The 20,517-nt window shown below is 50.0% G+C and overlaps 1 protein-coding gene across 1 annotated transcript in view; it reads left to right on the top strand.

Annotated features, from left to right (window-relative positions):
- Positions 1–20,517, top strand: part of SYTL3 (synaptotagmin like 3) — a 74,007-nt gene that overhangs the window by 34,595 nt on the left and 18,895 nt on the right. Inside the window, exons 7-11 of the mRNA XM_025049068.1 lie at positions 7,685–7,736; positions 8,785–8,854; positions 10,507–10,585; positions 14,048–14,172; positions 19,938–20,072. Coding sequence (XP_024904836.1) covers positions 7,685–7,736; positions 8,785–8,854; positions 10,507–10,585; positions 14,048–14,172; positions 19,938–20,072 — 461 coding nt within the window. The remainder of the gene's footprint in view (positions 1–7,684; positions 7,737–8,784; positions 8,855–10,506; positions 10,586–14,047; positions 14,173–19,937; positions 20,073–20,517) is intronic.

Raw genomic sequence — 20,517 nt, forward strand, 5'->3', positions numbered from 1 at the left:
ATTAATAATATTTTTATGGATATTTATTAATAAAATAGTAATAATATTTTATTATTAATATTAATGAAACCCTTGGGCATTGCTGGTGGGAATATGAAATATTAAAAATATTCATAATAATAATACCGATTTCTCCACATCCAGCATCCAGGCTAACACTTGTGATCCGTTTCGTTTCTTATGACAGCCATCCCAATGGGTGTGACATGGTCTCTCATTATGGTTTCTTCTTGTGTTCGTTTGCTTGTTCTTCAGTCATTCAATCAGCACGTCCACGTCCGGCAAACCCGACATTAATTCTATTCTATGCGTGGACTCTTTTTTTTTTTTTTGATGATTTAGTACATGTATCTGCTGCAAAATGTTCACCACAATAGGGTTTAACTCTTCCTTCACCTCGCATAATTCCCGTTCTGTCGGGGAAATGCTCTTCTCTGCAGCACTGTGGACTGTAGTCACCTCGGCGACTCTGCTGCAGGTCCCCAGACCTTATTGGTCTTTCGTCTGAAAGTTTGCACCCTTCGACCACCATCTCGCATTTCCCCCTCAGCCCTCAGCCCCTGGCCGTCACCACCCGACTCTCAGTTTCTATGAGTTCAATGTTTTTAGATTCCGCGTGTAAGTGCGATCATACGGAATTCCTCTTTTTCTGTCGGACTTTTTTTCACTTAGTATAACGTCCTCTAAGTTTATCCATGTTGTTGTAAGTGGCGGAATTTTCTTTTAATAGTCCACTGTGGATATCTGGAACATTTTCTTTATCCACTCATCCGTCGATGGATATTTAGTTGGTTTCCGCGTGTTGACTGTTGTGAACGATGCTGCGGGGACCATGGGGGTGCCGATGTCTCTTTGAGACAGTGAAAGTGAATTCAATTCCTTTGTATATTTTCCCAGAAGTGGGATTGCTGGATCATATAGTCGTTTTATTTAAAAAATTTTTTTTTTTTTGAGGAAACCTCTACTGTTTTCCATAGCGGCTGTATCATTGTGGTTTCGATTTGAATTTCTCTAATGATGAGTGATGTCAAGATTTTTTTCCTGGGCTTTTTGGCCATTTGTATATCTTCTTTGGTAAAATGTCTATGCAAATCCTATGCCCATTTTTTGAATTGGGTGTTTTGTTTGCTTCTTGAAAGAGGAGAACAAAGCTGGAGGACTCACACTCCTTGATTTCAAAGCTCACTACAGAACTATGGTAATCCAACCGGCGAAAAGACAGACACGCAGACCAACAGAATAGAACAGAGAGCCCAGAAAAAAACTCTTGCGTAGACCGTCGAATGATTTTGACAAGGGTGCCAATATCATTCAATGGAGAAACGGTAGTTTTTTCAATAAATAGTGCTGGAAAAAACTACATATCCACGAGGAAAAAAAAAAGAAGTTGGACTCTAATGTACCGCCACAGACAAACATTAACTCAAAAGGGACCAAAGACCTGAAACTATAACACTCTTAGAAGAATTCATAGGGGGAAACACAACACTGACTTTGAGAATGATTTCTTAGATATGACGCCACAGACACAAGCGACAGAAGAGAAAAAACGGACAAACTGGACTTGATCGAGTTTAAACACTTTTGTGCGTCAAAGACACTATCAACAGACTAAAGAGGCCATGCCTGGAAGGGGAGAAAATATTTGCAAATCGCATGTCTGATAAAGGATCAATGTCCAGAATCTTTAGGTTAGAGAGCTTCTAAAACCCGCATGCAATTTTTAGAAAAAATCAAAAGGTACCGAAAAGCAGTTTGTACCCTTATTGTCCCTGGCACTCAACACACCTGGACCGGTTACCATCAACCTGAAGGACCTCTTCATGGAAGAGTGACTGCCCAGATTTTGATGATTATTATTCACACAAAGCCATCCAGAAATTGTGCTGATAGAATATGGGGACCTTAATTAGAGGAAAAAAATCATTTTTCTTTTTTTGCAGCTAAGCAGAACAGTAATGTCTGGTGGCAGAAAGACACCGAATGAGAGAGACTTTCTGCAAACAGGGCCATACATTTACTATTACTAATTTCTGTTCTTCTGGAAGGCGTTACTTGCTGATTCATAGTCTTATACTTTATCTTCTTTCGACCCAGGGTAGTGTCTTGGCCCCCGTGATGCCTAAGCTAGAAACTTCTCTAAGGACTAAAATAGACATAAAAAGGCCCTGGAGTCCAGCTCTGAAACCATTCATGAGAAGATATGACGATTCTTTACAGGACGAGGGATTTTTAGGTCAGATTTTCTGAGCGATTTTCCATTTTGCATGTAGAAGCCAAAGATTGTTTTAAAGCTTTATTGTCCCAAAACACACCAAAAACGTTCAATGCCCCTTCTGATGCCTGGTTTTATTCACCTTTTTCTCTGGCATTTGAGGGATACCCAAGCTCCAGTGTGGGCCAGCCCTCACAACCATCACGTACAGGCATACAGGTCGGGCACCACCCAAGGACGCCACATCTAAGAGATACTCCAGATTGATTGCAATGATTTTTCTGGTAGATGCAGCCAAGTGTGCTGTTCTAACAAAATCCATATATTATGACCAACTCCTAGGGGTGGGCATGAGCCATCTTGAGAAAGGGGCACACTGTACGGTCCCCAGGGAGGCCCCGTGTGAGTGGCCCTGCCTGTGCTTTGCTCTGGGTCACGCGTGGAACTCCAAGGATTGGTTTCCTATGTAGGGTGCTGCTCTTGCTCCGTGGGCAGCAGCAGAGAGGTGGCTGTGGGCCAGGCCACGCTTCTACTCGATGGCCTTGTCTGTTAGCTGCACTGCTGTCTGGGTATGTGTGACTTGCCTTAATGAAGGGTTACTGTGGGGCCCCCCAGTGCAAGAAGGGGAGTTAGTGGTCATGCTGGAAGAAAACCAGCCCACACGGACCCCACAAAACACAGGTCAGGATGTGAGGCCCCTCAGCCACCGAGGAGCAGCATGGTTTGGCTGGTCGACTGAGGTGCACTGGGACATCCCGGGGCATCTGCCTTGTGTCCCCAGCACCGTGAACCATGTCGCCCAGAGAGACATGTGTGGGGCAGCTGGGCATGGCGTCTGCTGCAGGAGCTGCAGGCCAGACCACAGGGATCCTGGCGCTCAGTGTGCTGGCCTGGTGTCACCACAGGGACCGGCTCACCAGGTGCACCCTCTGTGCAGGAATATTTATAAGCAGCTGGGATGAGTTGCCTTGTCCCTGGTTCTTTAACTCGAGAGGTGGGTTCACAGATGTGTCACGACTCGCCGTAGACACGACTCGCCACTTGTGGGACTGGTTTTCGATCTGCAAACCACCGCTCCGTTCCGGGGTTCGTGTGGGTCCTTATAGCACCAGAAGCTCCTGCTGACGAGCAGAGGTTGCGTCTCCCTTATTCCTGTCTCTGCAAAGTGCGTGTGTCATTCTCAATGAACGCAAACAAATGGCTGAACTCACATGTAAGCTAAGTTGCGAAAAAAAGATAACCTTGTTTTCATACACATGTGGTGCTACAGCTCCAATGAAGTAACGCTCGTTGTTACTGTTAAAATAGTATTGGCTGCTATTGTCGTCGTATTTACAGCCACCACCTGTGCATGGCAAGCCCCCTGCTGGGTGTCCGGGAGACCAAGACGCACAAGACGAGGTGTGTGTCCTTCCAGGGCTCGTGGTCTAGCGGGGGAGACCTATATATATATACAAATGATTGCAGTGGAGCTAGAGGAATTTTAATGAAGAGCTCGCGGTGTCTACCAAGGGACCAGCCTGGTGAGGACAGGCACAGACCCCCAGAGAACAAACCCCAAGAAGGGGTGTGAAGGGGCGTGAGCAAGGGGTGTGGAAGAACAGTCTAGTAGGTCTGGAGCATCCAGGAAGTTCAGCTTGACCAAGACCTACGAAGGGACCGGGGCGGCAGAGGTGATATAGGATTGGTAGGTCAGGACATGCCACACAGGGCCTCTGTAGTAGTTCCCTCGGGCTGCAAACGGGGTGCCTTCAAACAGCACAGATGGACTGTCTCACAGTCCTAGAGGCCCACATCCAAACTCAGGGCGTCAGAGGGACCGCGTGTTCGCCGCCAGCTCTCGGGGATCCTTCCCCGCCTCCTCCAGCTCGTCCTCTCTCGGCAGTCCTTGGTGATCTTGGCGTGAACACACGTCCCTCTAGTCTCTGCCTCAGTAATCAGGGCCATCGTCAGAGCACCTTCCCTCTGTGTGTGTGTCCGCCTTGGGGTCCAAAGTGTCCCGATCATATTGGATTAGGACCCACCCTATGATCTCCTTTTAACGCCATCTGCGAGGACTCTGTCTCCAAGTGAGGTCAGGTTCCAGGGCTTTGGATGCGACTCGGCTCATAGCTGCCTTAGGCGCTGGTCGAGGACATCGTACCTGTATCCACATAGGTAGTGAGATGCCAGCAAAGCAGGGTCAGGACCTCGCGTGTGCTCTGGGGTGGGGTGGGGGGCTGGCGCTGGGAGAGGAGCCGGGGGCTGGGAGAGAAGGGAGGAGAGCTGATCCAGGCAGGGCCGTGGGGGGTGCCGTAGGCACGCTCACCGCCGGGCCCTCTCCCCCAGGGCCCGCACGCCGGAGGTAGATGCCTCCAACACAGGTGCACATGCCTTGTTTTCGGAAAATTTAAATACATGTCACAAATAAGAAAAGCATTATAAAATTAAGAAGCATTATAAATTAAGAATTCTTAAAATTAAGAATTTCCAGGCAATTGGTCATTGGTTTATATGCGGTTATTTTTGCCCCATGCTTTTTTATTAGGACACATTTCAAGCAGGAGCGAAGGTAGAGAATATCACACCTGCATTCCGGTCACCCGTCCGCTAGCCCATTTTGTTTCTGTCACCCGCCCAGCCCTGTCCTACCTCGTTTGTGCCCAGCTTTGTAGGCAAGTGGTGGCACAGAAGCCAGCTTTGTCATTGGTAAGCTTTGTGACTTTGGGTCCATTTCACAAGGTCCCTGAACCTCAGTTATTTTATTGATAAAATTGGGACGACGCCTGGTGATGACCCGGTCGGCTGCTGATGAATGTCAGCTGCGCCCTCCCGAGTGTCCCTGAGACCCTCCTCCTCTCACTGGGGCCCTGACCTGCAGCTGCTCCCCAGTAAAACCGCCTTACCAACGGGCGGCCGGAGCAGGGGGCAGGGCCACTTCCTGACATCCTTGTATGAGCATTTCTTCCTAATAGTTGCATGAACTTTTGAAAAATGTTAACAAAAAGTATTTAGTGCTTTGAAGGAAGCCTCTGATAAGAAATAATAGAGAAACAGAAGAGAAGGAATAAAATGGAAATAAAAGATGAATCAGACAGAGCCACAGGGAAGAGCCTATTAAATTCAGTGAGAGGTTCCGGTTCTGCTGGCCTTGCTGGGCCTGGGGCTCTGCATTGCTGACCGGCTCCCCGCTGGTGCTGGCTGGGAGCCACTGCCCACACCTGGAGTGGCAAGGACACCGGCCAAACCAGGGCCTAAGGCCACACCTGTCTCTCTGCCTGTTTTAGTATGTTCCATGAACTAAAAATGGGCTTTTATGTTTTTAAATGGTCAAAAAGTCAAAAGAATAGTATTTGTCACACAGAAAAAGTATATGAAATTCAAATTTCATTGTCCATCAAGTTTCATCTGTACACGGACATGCCCATGCATTAATATTGTCACAAGGGCAGAGTCGAGTACTTGGGACAAGGACCCTATGGGGTGCAGAGCCTAAAATGTTTGCTATTTGACCTTTCCAGAAAGGGTGCGCACACCCCACAGAGCCGCGGCCAGGCCCAGTGTCGCGACGGCCAGCAGGGGGCAGCAGAGAGCCGTCCGGGCCGGTGTTGCGGCCCCGCCCCACCCGGACCCCAGGGTGGGGGTTTAGACGTGTGACAGAGGGGGCCTGAGCTGTTTAGGATGGAGAGATGGGCCTGCGGTAGAAATGCCTGGGGAATTAGCACGAGAGGAAGTGGGGGGAAGTGGGAGTCAGCAGACAAGGCCCAGGACAAGCAGGGAAATAAGAAGCTGTCTGTCCCGAGTTGCTGGAGCGGGAGGGCAAGGCCCGCAGGACGCGGGAAGCCGGCGGGACAGGACGGGACGGGGTGGCGGGGTGCCGGGGGTGAGCCCAGGCGGGGGTGAGGCCTAGGAACGCCGCTCGTGGCTCGGGCTTTAGGAGAAGGCCGCAGGGTTTCACCGAAGGGCTTTCGACGGTGGAGTGATAGCATCGCATCCGCATCCGCATCCGCGGGGCAGGGACCGTGACTCTGGTGGCCATGGCAACAGTCCAGGGTCCGTCGGATGAGGGGCCGACGCAGGCAGGGGCAGCGGGACGGGGCTGAGCCGCCACAGCAGCTGCGGAACAGCGGGGCCCCCGCGGGGCTCGGGACTGCTGCGCCCCGGGTTCTGCATTTCCCCCCAGGACAGGCTAAGGGAGCGGCGTGGCTGCCGTTTTAATCTTTCCCGGGTTTTTCTCCGCTTCCACAGCCAGCACGATGCAGTCAGGGCAGCTGTCTTTTTGCTTCGGGCCTGAATCTTTGCTTTCGGGTGGTGCCTGCAGATGTGGGGTTCACCATCACAAGCGGGTTCTGCCAGGTTTCACCCTCGGCCTTTTTGTTCTGTCTGGTTTTTCATGGGAGGCGGGGTGCACGGATTCCTTTTAAAATCTGCGAACACCATCACGAACCCTAGAAAAATGTGCCGGACCAGGTGGACTGAAAATTTGAGACATGGTTCCAGGGCCAGTGCCTCCCCTGAGGCCCGCCCAGCGGAGGACGCTGACCCCGGGGCTGCCTGCTCAGGGTCCAGTCGGGTGTGGGCCTTGCGGTCAGACTCCGCCCATCCTGATCGCCTTACTTCCCGGCCCTTCCTGCGTCTTAGGAGATGATGCGAATTCCTAAGTCTGTCTTTGGAACGGATTAAAACCTTCTGAAAGCAGAGATGGGAGCTGGGCAGAGCCACCACTGCCTAGCCGGGCGGGCCTGGTGGCTCTGGCCTGCGTCCGCACAGCCCTCTGGGGAAGTTCCTGGACAGGAGACTGCCTTTGGGCCTCCGGGCTGGGCTGGCTGACCTCTTCCTATGCACTGGGCCAGGAAACATTGCGTTCACAAAACTTTGAGCACATAAAGTTCTATTTTTGGGGTCTTAATACATCACAAATCCCTTTTCCTTGAAACAAAAAGAGTACTATATCAGATGCAGTCTTATTTAAGAAATTATTAGCCTCTATCGCTAGAAATAAGTAGATTACATTTTTAAAAGATTAATCTTCATAACGAGGAAAGTTTAAAGGAATATAGTCATGCAATTATGAAATGTTTCCAAGGAACAAATGGAAGCTTGGAAGCCTGAACTGAACTATTTTTCAAATTCTCCCAATTTAGAAATTCTCATCCAACGTCAACTTTTGATAAAAGCAGTCATTCCCAGCAATTATGGTCTCTTGTGCGTGTATAACAATAGCTTTAATGGAATATAATTTACATAGCATAAAATCCACCTGTTTTAAGTGTATAATTCAATGATTTTTTTTTTTTGGTAAATTTACAGTTATGCGACCCTCACCACAATTCAATTTCGGAGCATTCCTATCCCCCCAAAATGGTCTCTGCCATTTTAATCGCAGGAAGTGCTATTAGAAGAATCATCATTTTAATTTATCACTTCCTGTATTTGCATCATCTAAGCTTTACTCTTACTAATCGTGACCTCTGTCAATATTTCTTCCAGGCAGACACGAGACAGCTGGAACAAAGCTCTTGCAATCTTATCAGAGTTTGAGGTGAGTTATGGAAGGGCACGCCGTCCTGTGCCCTCCAGCCCCGAAACACGGAGGACCCACAGAAAGGCGTCCTGGGTCTCCTGACTTTCAGAGGTCACTGCCTGGGAATGTAACTTTTTTTTTTTTTTTAAATGATAAAGTGCCTAGAAAAGATCCAAAAAGAGATGTTTCCAAACTCTTATGCAAAGCCTTCTGGGAGCTAGCATAGTATTTTCTCACTAAACGTTTTATTTCGTTTCTTAAATTCTCTTGAAATTTCATAAGGAAACAAAATATTATTTTGGGGCTCACGTTAAATGGGATTCTTAACCAAGCGTTTGGCTTTTATGAATCGTTCCTGTCTCCAGGACCTCGCCCACCTCCTGACACTTCAGAGACATTGGCGGACTTGACTAAATGGCCTGAGCGATGCCAACGTCTTTACACAAAATTCTGAACACCTGGCAGTCTTGGCGCTGGCAGGAAGGCACACACCTGACTGCACTGAATTCATTAAAATGTTACCGAAAGCTCCCTGTCAGCAGCTATGTTTTTTTTAGTCTATGGTGAGATTTTCCAATCTCAGGACTTCTTCATTTTTTTACTCCCTCATTTTCTTCGCCACTTCTTCTAGCACGAGCTCCTAATTCCTCTCACGGTCGAATTTACATCCACGGCATTTTCGGCACTTCTGCCGATGCGTTTTCCACTGAGAGAACACGCAAGTCCATGTGGGGCACGGGCGTGGTGTCGGGTCCCAGAGCCTGGCCGGGCCCTGAGGCTGCCGGCTGCTGGGGGACACCCGGATGGGGTGCGTGGCCCAGCCCAGACTGCACGCTGCTCAGTGCCCACACTCAGACACCGGGGATGGATGCCCTGAGCAGAGCAGCAGGCCCGAGCAGGGCTGCTGGACCCTCTGCCCAAAAGCGAAGAAGTAACAAAAAAGATAAAGAAAGAAAGCAAAGGAAGAGAACTTGAATGTAGGATGACGATGAATCCAATGTGTTTCTAAGACTAATACTTGCCTAGTTCATAAGCCAGTTCTTATTCCTGTGTTTTTTCTTGGCAGCAAAATTTCCGTGGTTCCTCCCACCCCACCTCCTCTCAGTGAGAGCTGGTGCAGCGGCAGCCCTGGCAGGGTAATGAGTCTGTTTTGTGGGCTTCCCCAGGAAGGGGAGAGGGGAGAAGGAGAGGAGGGAAGGGGGTCTGAGAGGTTGGGCCGAGAACCTCTGGGCAGAACGATCCAGCTCTGGATCAGGACGGGGGGTCGGGCAGTGCTGGGTCCCGCCCGCTGTCTGTGCTGCCCGCCACCTTTCTTTGGGAGCCCCGAGCTCATCTGCTTTAACAACTGACCCACCTCCTGCCTGCACCCCACGTCCCCATCGCTTTCCTCTGGCCTTTTCATCACCTCCCTCCTCTGACCGTGCACTGCCCGTGAGTGTGGGGTTCGGATGCGTTGCAGTGTGTCTGGGGCTCTCCGTGGGTCTAATGGGAAATACGGGCTGATTCGCAGGTACGTGAGCGTGGCGGTGCCTGCGGAACTGTGTGTGGGCGTCTTCTGAGTGTTTGTAGGCGCTAGTGTAGACCAAGACCATTTTGTCCAAAGAAATGAGCTGTGTGGTTTCAGGGGAATTACCTGGGTTCCCACAGGGGAGGTAGAAGTAATTATGCGTCTGGCTTCCCTGCTGTGGCGGGTGTGAGAAATAAATGAAATAATGTCTGTGCTGGTCCCGGGGAGCTGTAAAGTGCCATGGAGACGTGTGATCTTGATCACTTTCATTATTGTTATTCTGTGAATGGAAGGGAGTAATTATACTCGTCTGTAGGAAGACACATGTCCGCTGGTGAGAGAGAGACAATACATTCTTTTTCCAACTTCGAACTGAGACCCTGGAGGGGCCTTCAAAATGCTGCTCTACTTTCTCCTTGAGATTTTAAATTCTCCAGAGCTATTTGAGCACCACTGTGCTCAACACATATTTACTGGATGGATGGACAAGCGGACGGACGGATGGATACGTGAATGGATGGATGGATGGATGGATGGATGGATGGATACGTGGATGGATGGATGGATGGTCGGATGGATGGATGGATGGATGGGTGGATGGATGGATGGATGGATGGATGGATGAATGGATGGATGGATGGATACATGGATGGATGGATGGATCCATGGATGGATGGATGGATGGATGGATGGATGGATACGTGGATGGATGGATGGATGGTCGGATGGATGGATGGATGGATGGGTGGATGGATGGATGGATGGATGGATGGATGAGACTTGCAGAGGAAGCGATCTCTCTTGTGTTGTTCTCTCTTCCTTTTCATTCTCTCCATAGCTTTGGGAGGTGGCACTAACCCTTGGCTCCAGGCTGGTCACCTTGTGCCTGTATCACCATCAGCCTCCCTGTCACATGCATTCTGCCCCTGCTGCCGTCCTCTCTGCACAGAGCGGGGGCGGGGTCGTACGAGAAGGAGGTTAAAGAAACAGTTATTTACTCGAGTACCATCTTCGAGCCGATGAAATGTCAGTCACCATTTCTGAGAGGCAGTCACACCCCTGACAAAGCCTGCCTTTAATGTGGGCGTCGAAACTCAGAGGAGAAAGCTGAGTAAAGAGGACAGCTGCCCCGTGAGAGGACAGCGTGTCTCCGCTCCGGACATGCCCGCCCACACCCCTGCACCTGCCTGCCGGTGTTTGGGGGTTGGCGGCCTGGAGGCTGCTGGGATGAACACGGCCGTCAAACGTAACTCTCGCTCTCTACTCCTGTCTCTGTTTTAGTTACAGGAACTTGGTCAGCTTAAAGGATTTAATAAGTCCGTGGAAAATTTGTTTCTGTCTGTTACCACCCACATGAAAAGTAAGTGGATGTCCCTCCCTGTGTTTGTCCCCTCCCCACCCCGCCCACCTCCCAACCCAGGCTGCCGAACCCCTCTCTGTCTCCACAAAAGCCAGAGCCCCCAGCCCTTCATCTTTCCAGCCCCAGAGCAGGCCTCTGGGTCCCTGGGGACCAGGAGACACCCTTCGGTTTGCCGGGCTGGCTCCGTTTCCCGCCACTCCTGCGCAAACCCACCCCAGTCAGTGCACTGGGGCTGGCAGCTCACAGCTCGCCCTGGCACCCCTCCCAGCCCCTCCCAAGGACCAACACAGAAAACAGAATACGGCTCCAGTGACTCAAAAACCAGAACCGTTCAGGCCGGGCGGGGCCCCGTACCTGTCGTGTGTATGAAATTACTTGTCTGTTTTCCGTTTCTCCTCGGTAAATCTATTTTCTTCAGTTAGCAGTAATCTTGGGATTTGCAGATTCATGGAATCAGAAATATCGCTCTTAGAGTGTTCTTTCTGCTCAGAGATGTTTTCCTGTTTATCTGCACATGCAAGTCCCAGAGAACAGCCCCCATGTCAGGCCTCCTGGAGCCGTCCAGGCATGTGGAAAAGACCCCCGTGGGGCCAGGGTCTCGGGCGTCGTCTGTCACTGCTCCCATTCATCATCCCTTCCTCTGCAACTGCATGCGGGAGGCCTCAGTGTTGTATCTGGAACAACCTTGCCATTTGATTTTAATTAGTCCTCTGTGGTCCCCACTAGCTCTTCGAAGCTGTCACATGAAGACAATCAAAGTCAAAGCTGCTTTTCAGATAAGCAGAGAGGTGACTGCGCCATGTGACAGTCTGTCCTCCTCTTCTTCAGAAGGAGGGAGCAGCTGAATTTCTTGGCCCGTTTGCTAATAGAGCTTGGAGGTTTAAAATCACTCCTGTCACTCAGCTGGGCTCTGGGATGACACCTATCCTCTGTGGGCATCAGCCTGGGACACAGACTGTAGCAGCCGCCTGCTCTCTGAGCAGCTGGCTCTTCTCCCGCTGACACCAGTGGGAACCTTCTCCTTGGCTCTGTGTAGACACACGGCCTCTTGTGTGATTAACTCCCAACAATGCCGTTCTGGATCACACCTCAGCGTTAACTCTGACCTCGCCATCCCTCAGTCAGGACCCCAGAGAGGCAGGACGCGAGTTTCATCTCTTCTCACGGCTGAAACCCCCCAGCCTGCGTCCCCACTGCCGCTTGTCCAAGTCTGGATACTTCACAGGACACAGAACCCTCAGCCCAGAGGCAGGGCTGGAAAAACCCTACTTTCTGGGCCCCTGGAAGCAACTGTCAGCTCAAGACCTTCCCTGGTGCTTCCCGCTAGTGCCTTGGGGCTGGCAAGTGACCGCACACACCCTGCATCCTGACTCAGCACCTGGCGGGGGCTGGTCATGTCTCTTCAGGTCTTGAGCCATTTTGCACGTGTCTCTCTTGATGTTTTGGGCCACCTGTTTCTTACAGAAGTGGGCGGGAGGACAGCCTCATGCTGGTGACGCCTGGGGTCTGTAGGGAATGGCAGTTTCAGAAGCTGCCCCAGAACTATGACCTCTGGTGTTGCTCAGTGAGGATAGTCCAGCCGGAAGGAGTGAGTTAATCCAGCCCTTTTTATTATTGCTGCTTTTCGGGGAGATGTCGGCACAGCAGCCCCCTTGGGAGGGTGGGGGGTGAGGACCATCAATTCTCACTTCAGGACCATCCTGTGCTTCTCTCTGTTCTTTTCCTTTTCAACCGATAATCGCGATTATAAGCCTCCTGGTTAGAACCTGAATAGCTTGGGGAGGCTGCCTCCAGCCCACCCCAGTCTGTGAACATAAATTCATCAGGTGAAGGCACAGCTCTGGGGTGAGTGACGCCTGGGGGACATCTCCTGGGGCCTGTCACACTTCTTGAAGCCCAGGCTGGGGTTTGGCTGTATGAGGAGTTCATGGATATTGTGGACTTTGAGGGCCTCGGGGGTGCTAGAACCTTTCCAGCTGCTGGGTGTAGAAAGGTGCCCCCAAAGTTTCTGGGTGGTAGCCTTGAGAGTGCGGATGGCACTGCCGTCAGAGAGGAGAGGCCCCACACGTCCTGGTAGGGAGGGCAAACACCCCGGGACTTCGGGGGCATGGGCTGGACCTCCTCTAGATTGGGGTTCCCAACCCCTGGGCCTTAGACCGGTACTGGTCCATGGCCTGTCAGGAACCGGGCCGCACAGCAGGAGGTGAGCAGAGGGCTAGTGAGCGAAGCTTCATCTGTGTTTGCAGCCGGTCCCCAGAGCCATCATCACCGCCTCAGCTCCGCCTCACATCATCAGGCATTAGATGCTCACAGGAGCACTGGTCCCTGGTGCCACAAAGGTTGGGGACCGCTGCCCTAGATGATGTGTGGCCTGCCCCGCGTGGTGTGTGCAGGACACCTAATAACTAGCAAAGAATAAGGGTTCTCACAGGAATATCTCAAGGGAGGGATCAGAAGACAGAGGGGTGCTCTGGGATCGTGGTAGCCCCCCCAACCACAAATGGCTCGTGAAATGTGGCGGGCCAGAAGTAAGAGTAAAATACACACCAGATTCTGGAAACTTAGTGTTAAAAAATAAGTTAAAATTTTTATTAATAATTTCAATATCAAATATGTATTTTAGCAATATTTTGGACATAGTTCATTAAATGATATATAGTATTAAACTTAATTTAGCTTTTCTTTTTATTTTTTTAAATGTGCCTACTCGAAAATGTGAAATGACATGAGCCGCATTATGTCTCTATTGGACAGTGCTGCTCTAAAGACGGTTTCAAGGTCGTCATTTGAGAGTGACAAGGCCCTTGTGAAAAGAGACAGAATTTGGGGGGAACGACGTCACCTTCGAGGTGGTTCTCACTGCTGTGTATGGGTTCCTTCTCACTTGATTCATCTTTGTTCTAGACCACGGTCATACTGCAAAACCAACACGATTTAAAGTCATCTTTTCAGGTTTTGTTTACCGAAATAGTTATAAGGAGACTTCTCTTTGAAGAGTCACAAGAAGTGGTATTTAGTTATAAAATCTGTGTAAAGAGCCCCTGAGAGCCAGTTGGTTTGTTAGGCCACCTTCTCTGTGTTTGACAATGGTGCATCATGGTGTGGGGCCGATAAGGCAGAGCAGCCCCGGCCAGGAGGTGTCTCTGGAACTCCTGCCCTGACGGTGGCTGTCAGCCTGCAGAGCCGAGTGGCCACACAGTCACTTTTTGGAATCCAGCTCTCCTGCCTGCCCAGTGGGTCCCCCTCCCGGCACGCAGCATCTGGGGGCTCCCTGGTGCATCTGTGCTCCCCTGGGGCCTGGAGCTTGGCGCCGGACACGTGCTATCCTCCACCCTCCATAAACTCGCCCTCATGGGACCCTGGGCCGCTCCTCATGGGCTGCGGGAGTCCCCAAGGAGGGCTTCCGGAGGTCTCGGCAAAGCTGTGGGTGCCCACCTGTCATTCCTTGTATTTGTTTTCTAGAACTCTCCAAGTCCCAGAATGACATGACCTCTGACAAGCAACTCCCAAGCAGGGACGCCAGGCAGCGTGTGAGCCAGACGGAGAGAAGGAGCCAGTCTGACACTGCCATCAACGTCACCACCAGGGTATTCCCCGAGGCCACCAGGCCGCCACAGGATTACTTCCCAGCCCATTTCCTCTAGAGATTTATTTTCCCTTTCATTTTATAACAAAGCATTAAGTGGTCTGAAAAAACATAATTATAAACGCCTCTCTGCGGAGGCTGGCGACTGGAAGGCCCAAATTCAAGGGCCGTTTAGAGAGCAGCTCAGAGCTGTCCAGCCTGATCCCGAGCCCCTTGGGCTCGCACGGGTCCACCAGAGATGCCTGCTGGTTCAAGGCCACGCCCAAGGCAGAGGCCTCACCTGCAGAGCCGAGAACGCCCAGTCGTTCCTGGGGTCCGCAGATGCCCTCGCTGAGGGGCCAGAGGCACCCCTGCTTCCAACGACCTCTGGCTAAAAGCTGTTCTCATCTCTGATAGAAACTACTGAAAACACATGCTACGCAATCATGCCGGTCATGACCTTCTCCAGGTGTCTAAACCACAAGACAGATCTTCCCTTAAGGGCTTTTAAGGGAAGGAATTACTCTGGCCCTTCACTAGGATTAACCAAACCTGAAGCAGATGAACTGGGGCCTGAGAGAAAGACAACTTTAGGATCAGAAAAACCTAGGTTCTAATCTAGCTCAGGTGACCTGGCTATGGCAAGGGACACCAGCTGGCTGTTTACAGAGTTGATACAACTGCTCTGATTGGCTGGACAGGACAGGTGCCCCTTTGCTGCAACTGTGACTCCATCCAAGATGTCCCCAGACAGACTGCGCTTTAGGCAAAGGGATGAGGTTAGCCTCACACTCCTGCCGGGTTTCAAATCCTGCCTCCATCCGTTCCCCTCCACCTGAGCAGGTCCCGTGAACTCCCGAGTCTCAGTAGGCCCCCTATGAAATGAAGATCATAATACCTGTTCTGACATGGGACAGGATTCCTGTAAAGATCCCTTGAGAAAAGTGTTATCTAAATTGCTAAGTTATCTAAACGTACAATCTGAATTGCCAGAGTTTCTTCTGCGCCAGACTCTGTACTAAAAGCTTTACCTGGACTATCTGTGTTAACCTCATGTCACCCCATGAGGTAGGTGATGCATTTGGCCCCAAGTTACATTTAGGGAAACTGAGGCTTAGAGAGATTACATCACATGCCCCCGGTTACATGGCAAGAAAATGGCGGGCAGCCTTGGCTTGGAGGCTACACTCTGGAACAGCGATTCTCAGTGTCGATGTGTACGTGAGTCTCGGGGAATGTTGGAATGCAGAGGCCCAGTCAGAGGGTCCGGGTCTGGGCGTCAGACGCAGTCTCAGATGCATTTCAAAGGAGCTCTCAGCGAGCAGGTGACCCGCTGGCCCTTAGGAGCAGGTTCTAGAGTGCGTGCAATCTATTTGCAAGGCCTTTGAAACTTCGATGTGCAGATAAGCGTTACTTCCCATCGTTTCCCATGGGTCCCGTAAACACCATCCCAGCTGCGGCCCCCGCGGCAACAGGTGGGGGAGGGATAGTGGCATTGAGGAAGCACCGTGTTCCTGAGAAAGATACTGTTGCTCCCATGATAGAGACCTAGAACCGGGTGTTAGAGAGAGGTTAACCGACTTGTCTGACGTCTCGCGGCTCATCAAAGGTGGAGCGGGGAGCAGAGCCCAGTCTGAATTGTTGGTTCGAAACTCTTAATCTCTTCAGTATGTGCCCCACATAAGGAGGACAAATGAGGGCCACTAAAGAAAAGAGTTCAGGAAGGTGATTCTGGAAGCACAAAGAATTGTCTTCCCGCCTGGGTGGGACGAAGCCTCTCTCATAACACTGACTCAGGCTTAAGGGCATACCAGGCCCTGTTTCCGGGGTAAACCCCTGATAGGTGTTTAACTTTTAAAATCCTTAAAATAGCCCCGTGAGTTCTGTGCTATCACTGTCCCGTAAGGAGGGGACACAGGGACAAAGGGAGGACCAAGGGGGTGATTTGGTAGGCAGTGGCAGGGCCAGGTAGAGCCTCTGCGGGGACGAACCTGCATTGCCGGCTAGGAGAGGTGCCAGCGAAGTTTGTAAACCCCCACGATTCCTGCTTCTGACGCCGTGTGCCATGTGATGGGACACCCCAAGCATCCGCGGGCTTAGCTTCTGGCTTTTGGAAGCTGACATAACGTGGCATCTGGGGCATTCGCCCTTCCTGCTGCACACGCACCCGCAACGACCCTGTCTGATCGTCTGATGGGACAAAGGAACTCAAAGGTGGACGTGAGGAGGAGCAGGAGAGGCCGTGGCGACAGAGTCCCCATCACGTAGACACCGTCCTGTGTGTGCCCGCTGCTCTGCTCGGCAGGACGTGCTTACCATTCCTGCAGGCACCCTCTCTCCCCACTTCACTGCCGGATCTGTCCTTTTTTTTTTTTTCAATTTTGTTTCAAGTAAGGCTCTGGCCATTTTAAGGAGCCATTTAGGCAATGTTTATAAAGTCCTCAGCAATCCTGGTATGAATTGGAAATGCTAAGTCATTATTGGGTTGAAATACAAAGAGTCCATCTTTAAATAGGACGTTCGTCAGGCTGCAGTGACACCCGCCTCGGCCGGTGAGCTCACAAAAGTTACCCTCACACTTCGTCAGAACCCAGGGGGCTTCTGGCTGACGTTAAGCACACGCCGAGGTGCATCCCAGAAGCAGCGGGTGTCGGGACCCACTGTGCAGGTGGCTACACGGAGGCACAGAAAGAGTAGATAACTTTCTTAAAGCCACACGGTGACTCTGGAGTGTGAACTCAGAGAACAGCTCAGAGTCGCTTGCATGTCACTTAAGTCTGGAATACATGTTCTGAATGTGCTCTTCTAAAGACCCTCACTTGAGCAGCTGGATTCTTTAGGCAGTGAATTTTCATACTTCTCCTTTGAGATTTCATATGTATTCTGGTGGGATTTTACTATACGTCTTACTGGTGTGCGGTCGATCTATATTGGCCATGAAAACATATACCCGTTAACCAGGGAGGAACATCAAAAGCTATTGCGTAGGGACTGTTTCTGAGGGGATAGACCGAGGACAGAGGTGGAGAAGAAGACTTTATTTCATTCTATGCCCTCTTGTGTGATGTGACATTTTTTCCTGGACCCCTGAGGTCTACAGAAACAGCCCACCAGGACCTGTCGCTTCTGCATGCCTCCTTCCCCATCCACTGGCCACATCTCCTTCCCCACCTGCCGGCCACGCCTCAGAGGCTGAGCGGCAGCACTGGGTTGCAACCATGAAAACACCTGGTTGTCCTGGTCTTCAGATTTAAGGGCGGTCGATCCTTCCATTGGTCCCAGGTCACTCTGTCTGCTTTTCAGCTGGGATTCACCATTGCTCAGAGCATGCGTTATCGGCCGCGCCCAGCCTGCGTGTTTTTCTGATACTTGTGGATGTTTATGTCACAAGGCAACACTCAGGTGCAGTCTCGGAGGCGACAGTGGTGGCTCTTCCTCCTCTTAGCTAAGATCAGCAAAAATCCCAAACACACGTATTGCACGGTTCCATAATTTGATCAAACCGAACCTAATGTTTATTGATCTTTCAGTACGTGATAGGAAACTTAACTCTTTTGCAGAGTAGGCCTCGTTTTCTCTATTTCAAATGAGATAGTTCTTGAAATACCTTAAAAATTACAGGAGGAAAAATGCCCGTCTCAATGACGTCGACAAGCTGCTATTTGGATCTAGATGCCCTTGAATAAGGACTGACAAAGTCATCCAAGTCCTTCAGAATTTACTGGGGAAGAGGTGACGCAAAATTTCAAGTTGGATCCCTTAGTCAATCAAAATAGGCATGTTCCTCAGAAATGGCTGAACTTTGTAATAATTTAAAGTATTTATATTTGCATTTAAGCTTTATGAAAGGTTTTCTAGAATCCTAATGAATTCAGAAGCATCGCCTTCCCTGGCTTTGAATTTGACCTGCCACGTGACCACTATTGTATGCTTCTCTTATTCAGAAGCTTCCATTTCTTTTATGATTCAGAAACTATGTCGCCTTAAAGAAGACCGAGTTAAATGGTTATGTATTGAACATCTAGGAGGTACAGAGCTTCATATGGATAGTTAGCTCCATCTTATTCTTTCTGTCGTGGTCTAAGGAGCATGCCTGAGGCTGACCTGGGGACGGCCACCTGGAGTACACAAGTCCACTCATTTTACAACAGGGGCACCCTGTCGCACACCCGCTTTTGTAATTTGCTTTTAAAGGGAAATCTAACATTATGTTTTAATTCTTTCCATGTCAATGAGTACGTTTTGTCATTTTCGACCGCTGCTTTTTAGGGCTTTTAATGCAGGCTGCCAAATTGCCCTCCACCGAGGATGACTTGGTTTACACAATCACTACACGTAGGGAAGCCCGTTTGCCAGCACTGCCGCCAACACTAAACTCTACACTTTTTATTTTAATGTTTGCTAATTTGATAGGCAATTAAAAATTTTGCCTTTCTTTCATTTCGGGTGAGCCTCTTCTCATCTTTTCTCCTCTTTGAACATCCTTCATTCTCGAAGTCCTCCTCTTGGACCCCGAGCTCTTCTGGCCCTCTGTCCCCTCCCTGCGCCCACCCCTCAGTGTCTCCGAGCGACCTCACGTGTCGCTGTGTGTGCGCGATCTCGGGTCAGGGTCCTGCTTGGTCTCTAGCAGGTTTGAGAGCATGCTGCGAACTTGACCGCCGTGGCAGCCATCCCGCTCAGGTGCCTTACCTTTGGATCTTTCCTCAGCCAGCCTTTAATACCTCGCCCAGGTCACACTCCCACTGCGGACCACCCCGGAGGCCCCCTCTGCATGAACTCGCCCCCTCTTCTTCATTCCCACAGACTTGGCTCGTGCCTCCATTTTAATTGCGCGTCCATTTCCCACCAACAGGGCACCTTGGAGAACAGGCTGTGCGTATTCTCCCCCCTCTCCACCCCCTCTCTCCTCCCCCAGCACTTAGAGTGGATAGAGTGTTGCTTGACACATGTTTGATGGGAATGAGTCCGCATTCTGGGGGTTGAGGGCAAAAACAAGAATTGGGAGGTAATCATTATTTTCATCTGTTCCCTAAAATTCCCGCTTAGTTTTTTATTCTTGAAAATGATGACGGTGGTGCAACTGTTGTATTTCCAAGTTCTACTTCCAAACCGGTATCCAAAAAAAAAAAAAGAAAAAGTCTTGATTCAGAAACTTTGTATTTTCAGCTAGGAAGAGATGCGAGCACTGCCCGATAGAACTTTCTAGCCATGGCCACATGTGGCTACTGAGCACTGAAAGGGTGTCTAGTGTAAGCAAGGAGATGAATTTATTACTTTTATTTTATTTCAATTATTTGGAACTCGAATTTAAGTAGCCACATGTGACTAGCTGTTGCCGTGTTAGAAAGCTCAGCTCTATACGTCGTAGAAACACTCGCTTCTTATAAAAAATATTTTTATAAGATTTGGAGATACGTTTTGATTTTTCTCTTTTTTATGAGCACATTAGAGCTAAAACTCTGCCTATTAGATGAACGTCATATTTCATGTGATTAAATGCCAGGATCATTGTTAAGGCAAAATGTAGACTTCCATTCCTTTAAGACTTTCACTAAGCCATAAGTAACCAACGCATCACTGTGTGTAAATATCCCACGGCTTGATGCTGCTACCTTGGGGCCCCGCCGGTGTGTGTGTATGCATTGACCCGACCGAATTCGTGCCTGGAAGTTTGCATCTGGTGCCACTGGGGAATAGATGCGGGCTGTACTAGCTGAAGCCACCACATTTGAGCAAAATCGGACTGGGATGCGGACTATCTTATTAATTTTCTGTTTCCATTTCCAGAAGGTTAGCGCGCCAGACATCCTGAAGCCTCTCAGTCAAGAGAGTCCAAAACGCCTCACCCTCCCTGTTTTGAAGCAGGAAGATCTCCCACCCCGTGTAAAGCCCAGCACTTTATTCTCAGGAGGCTTGAGACAGGTGAGTCTTCTCTTGTATCCTTGACACAGGAGGTGTGGTTGTCGTCAGGGCTGGTCGACTTGGTTGTTGGGTTGGATCGGTCAGCACGAGCGGTGGTGAGTGCTGTCTGGCTGGAGGAACCGGAGCGTGACGGCAGAGCTTGGAGGTTAAATAGTTTACTTAGATTGGGACCCGGGAAAACCTCACTCTGCTTTGATGATGGTGGTTCTTTTTTACATCTTATTGCAAACATTTTTATATATACAGGGAGTAATTGAGAATAAATAATGATGTCTTTGGATGAGAAGGTTTTCGTTCTGATGAAGTTTAATTTATCACATTTTTATGGTTCTGTCTCTGTCTTGGCTACTTAGAAGTCACGAACATATTCTCCTATGTTTTCTTCTAGAAGCATCATGAAAGTTTAGCTTTTACCTATAGGTCTTGATCCAGCTCATTAATTTCT

Source organism: Pteropus alecto, unplaced genomic scaffold (genome assembly GCF_000325575.1).
Source record: "Pteropus alecto unplaced genomic scaffold, ASM32557v1 scaffold195, whole genome shotgun sequence".
NCBI lineage: Eukaryota > Metazoa > Chordata > Mammalia > Chiroptera > Pteropodidae > Pteropus > Pteropus alecto.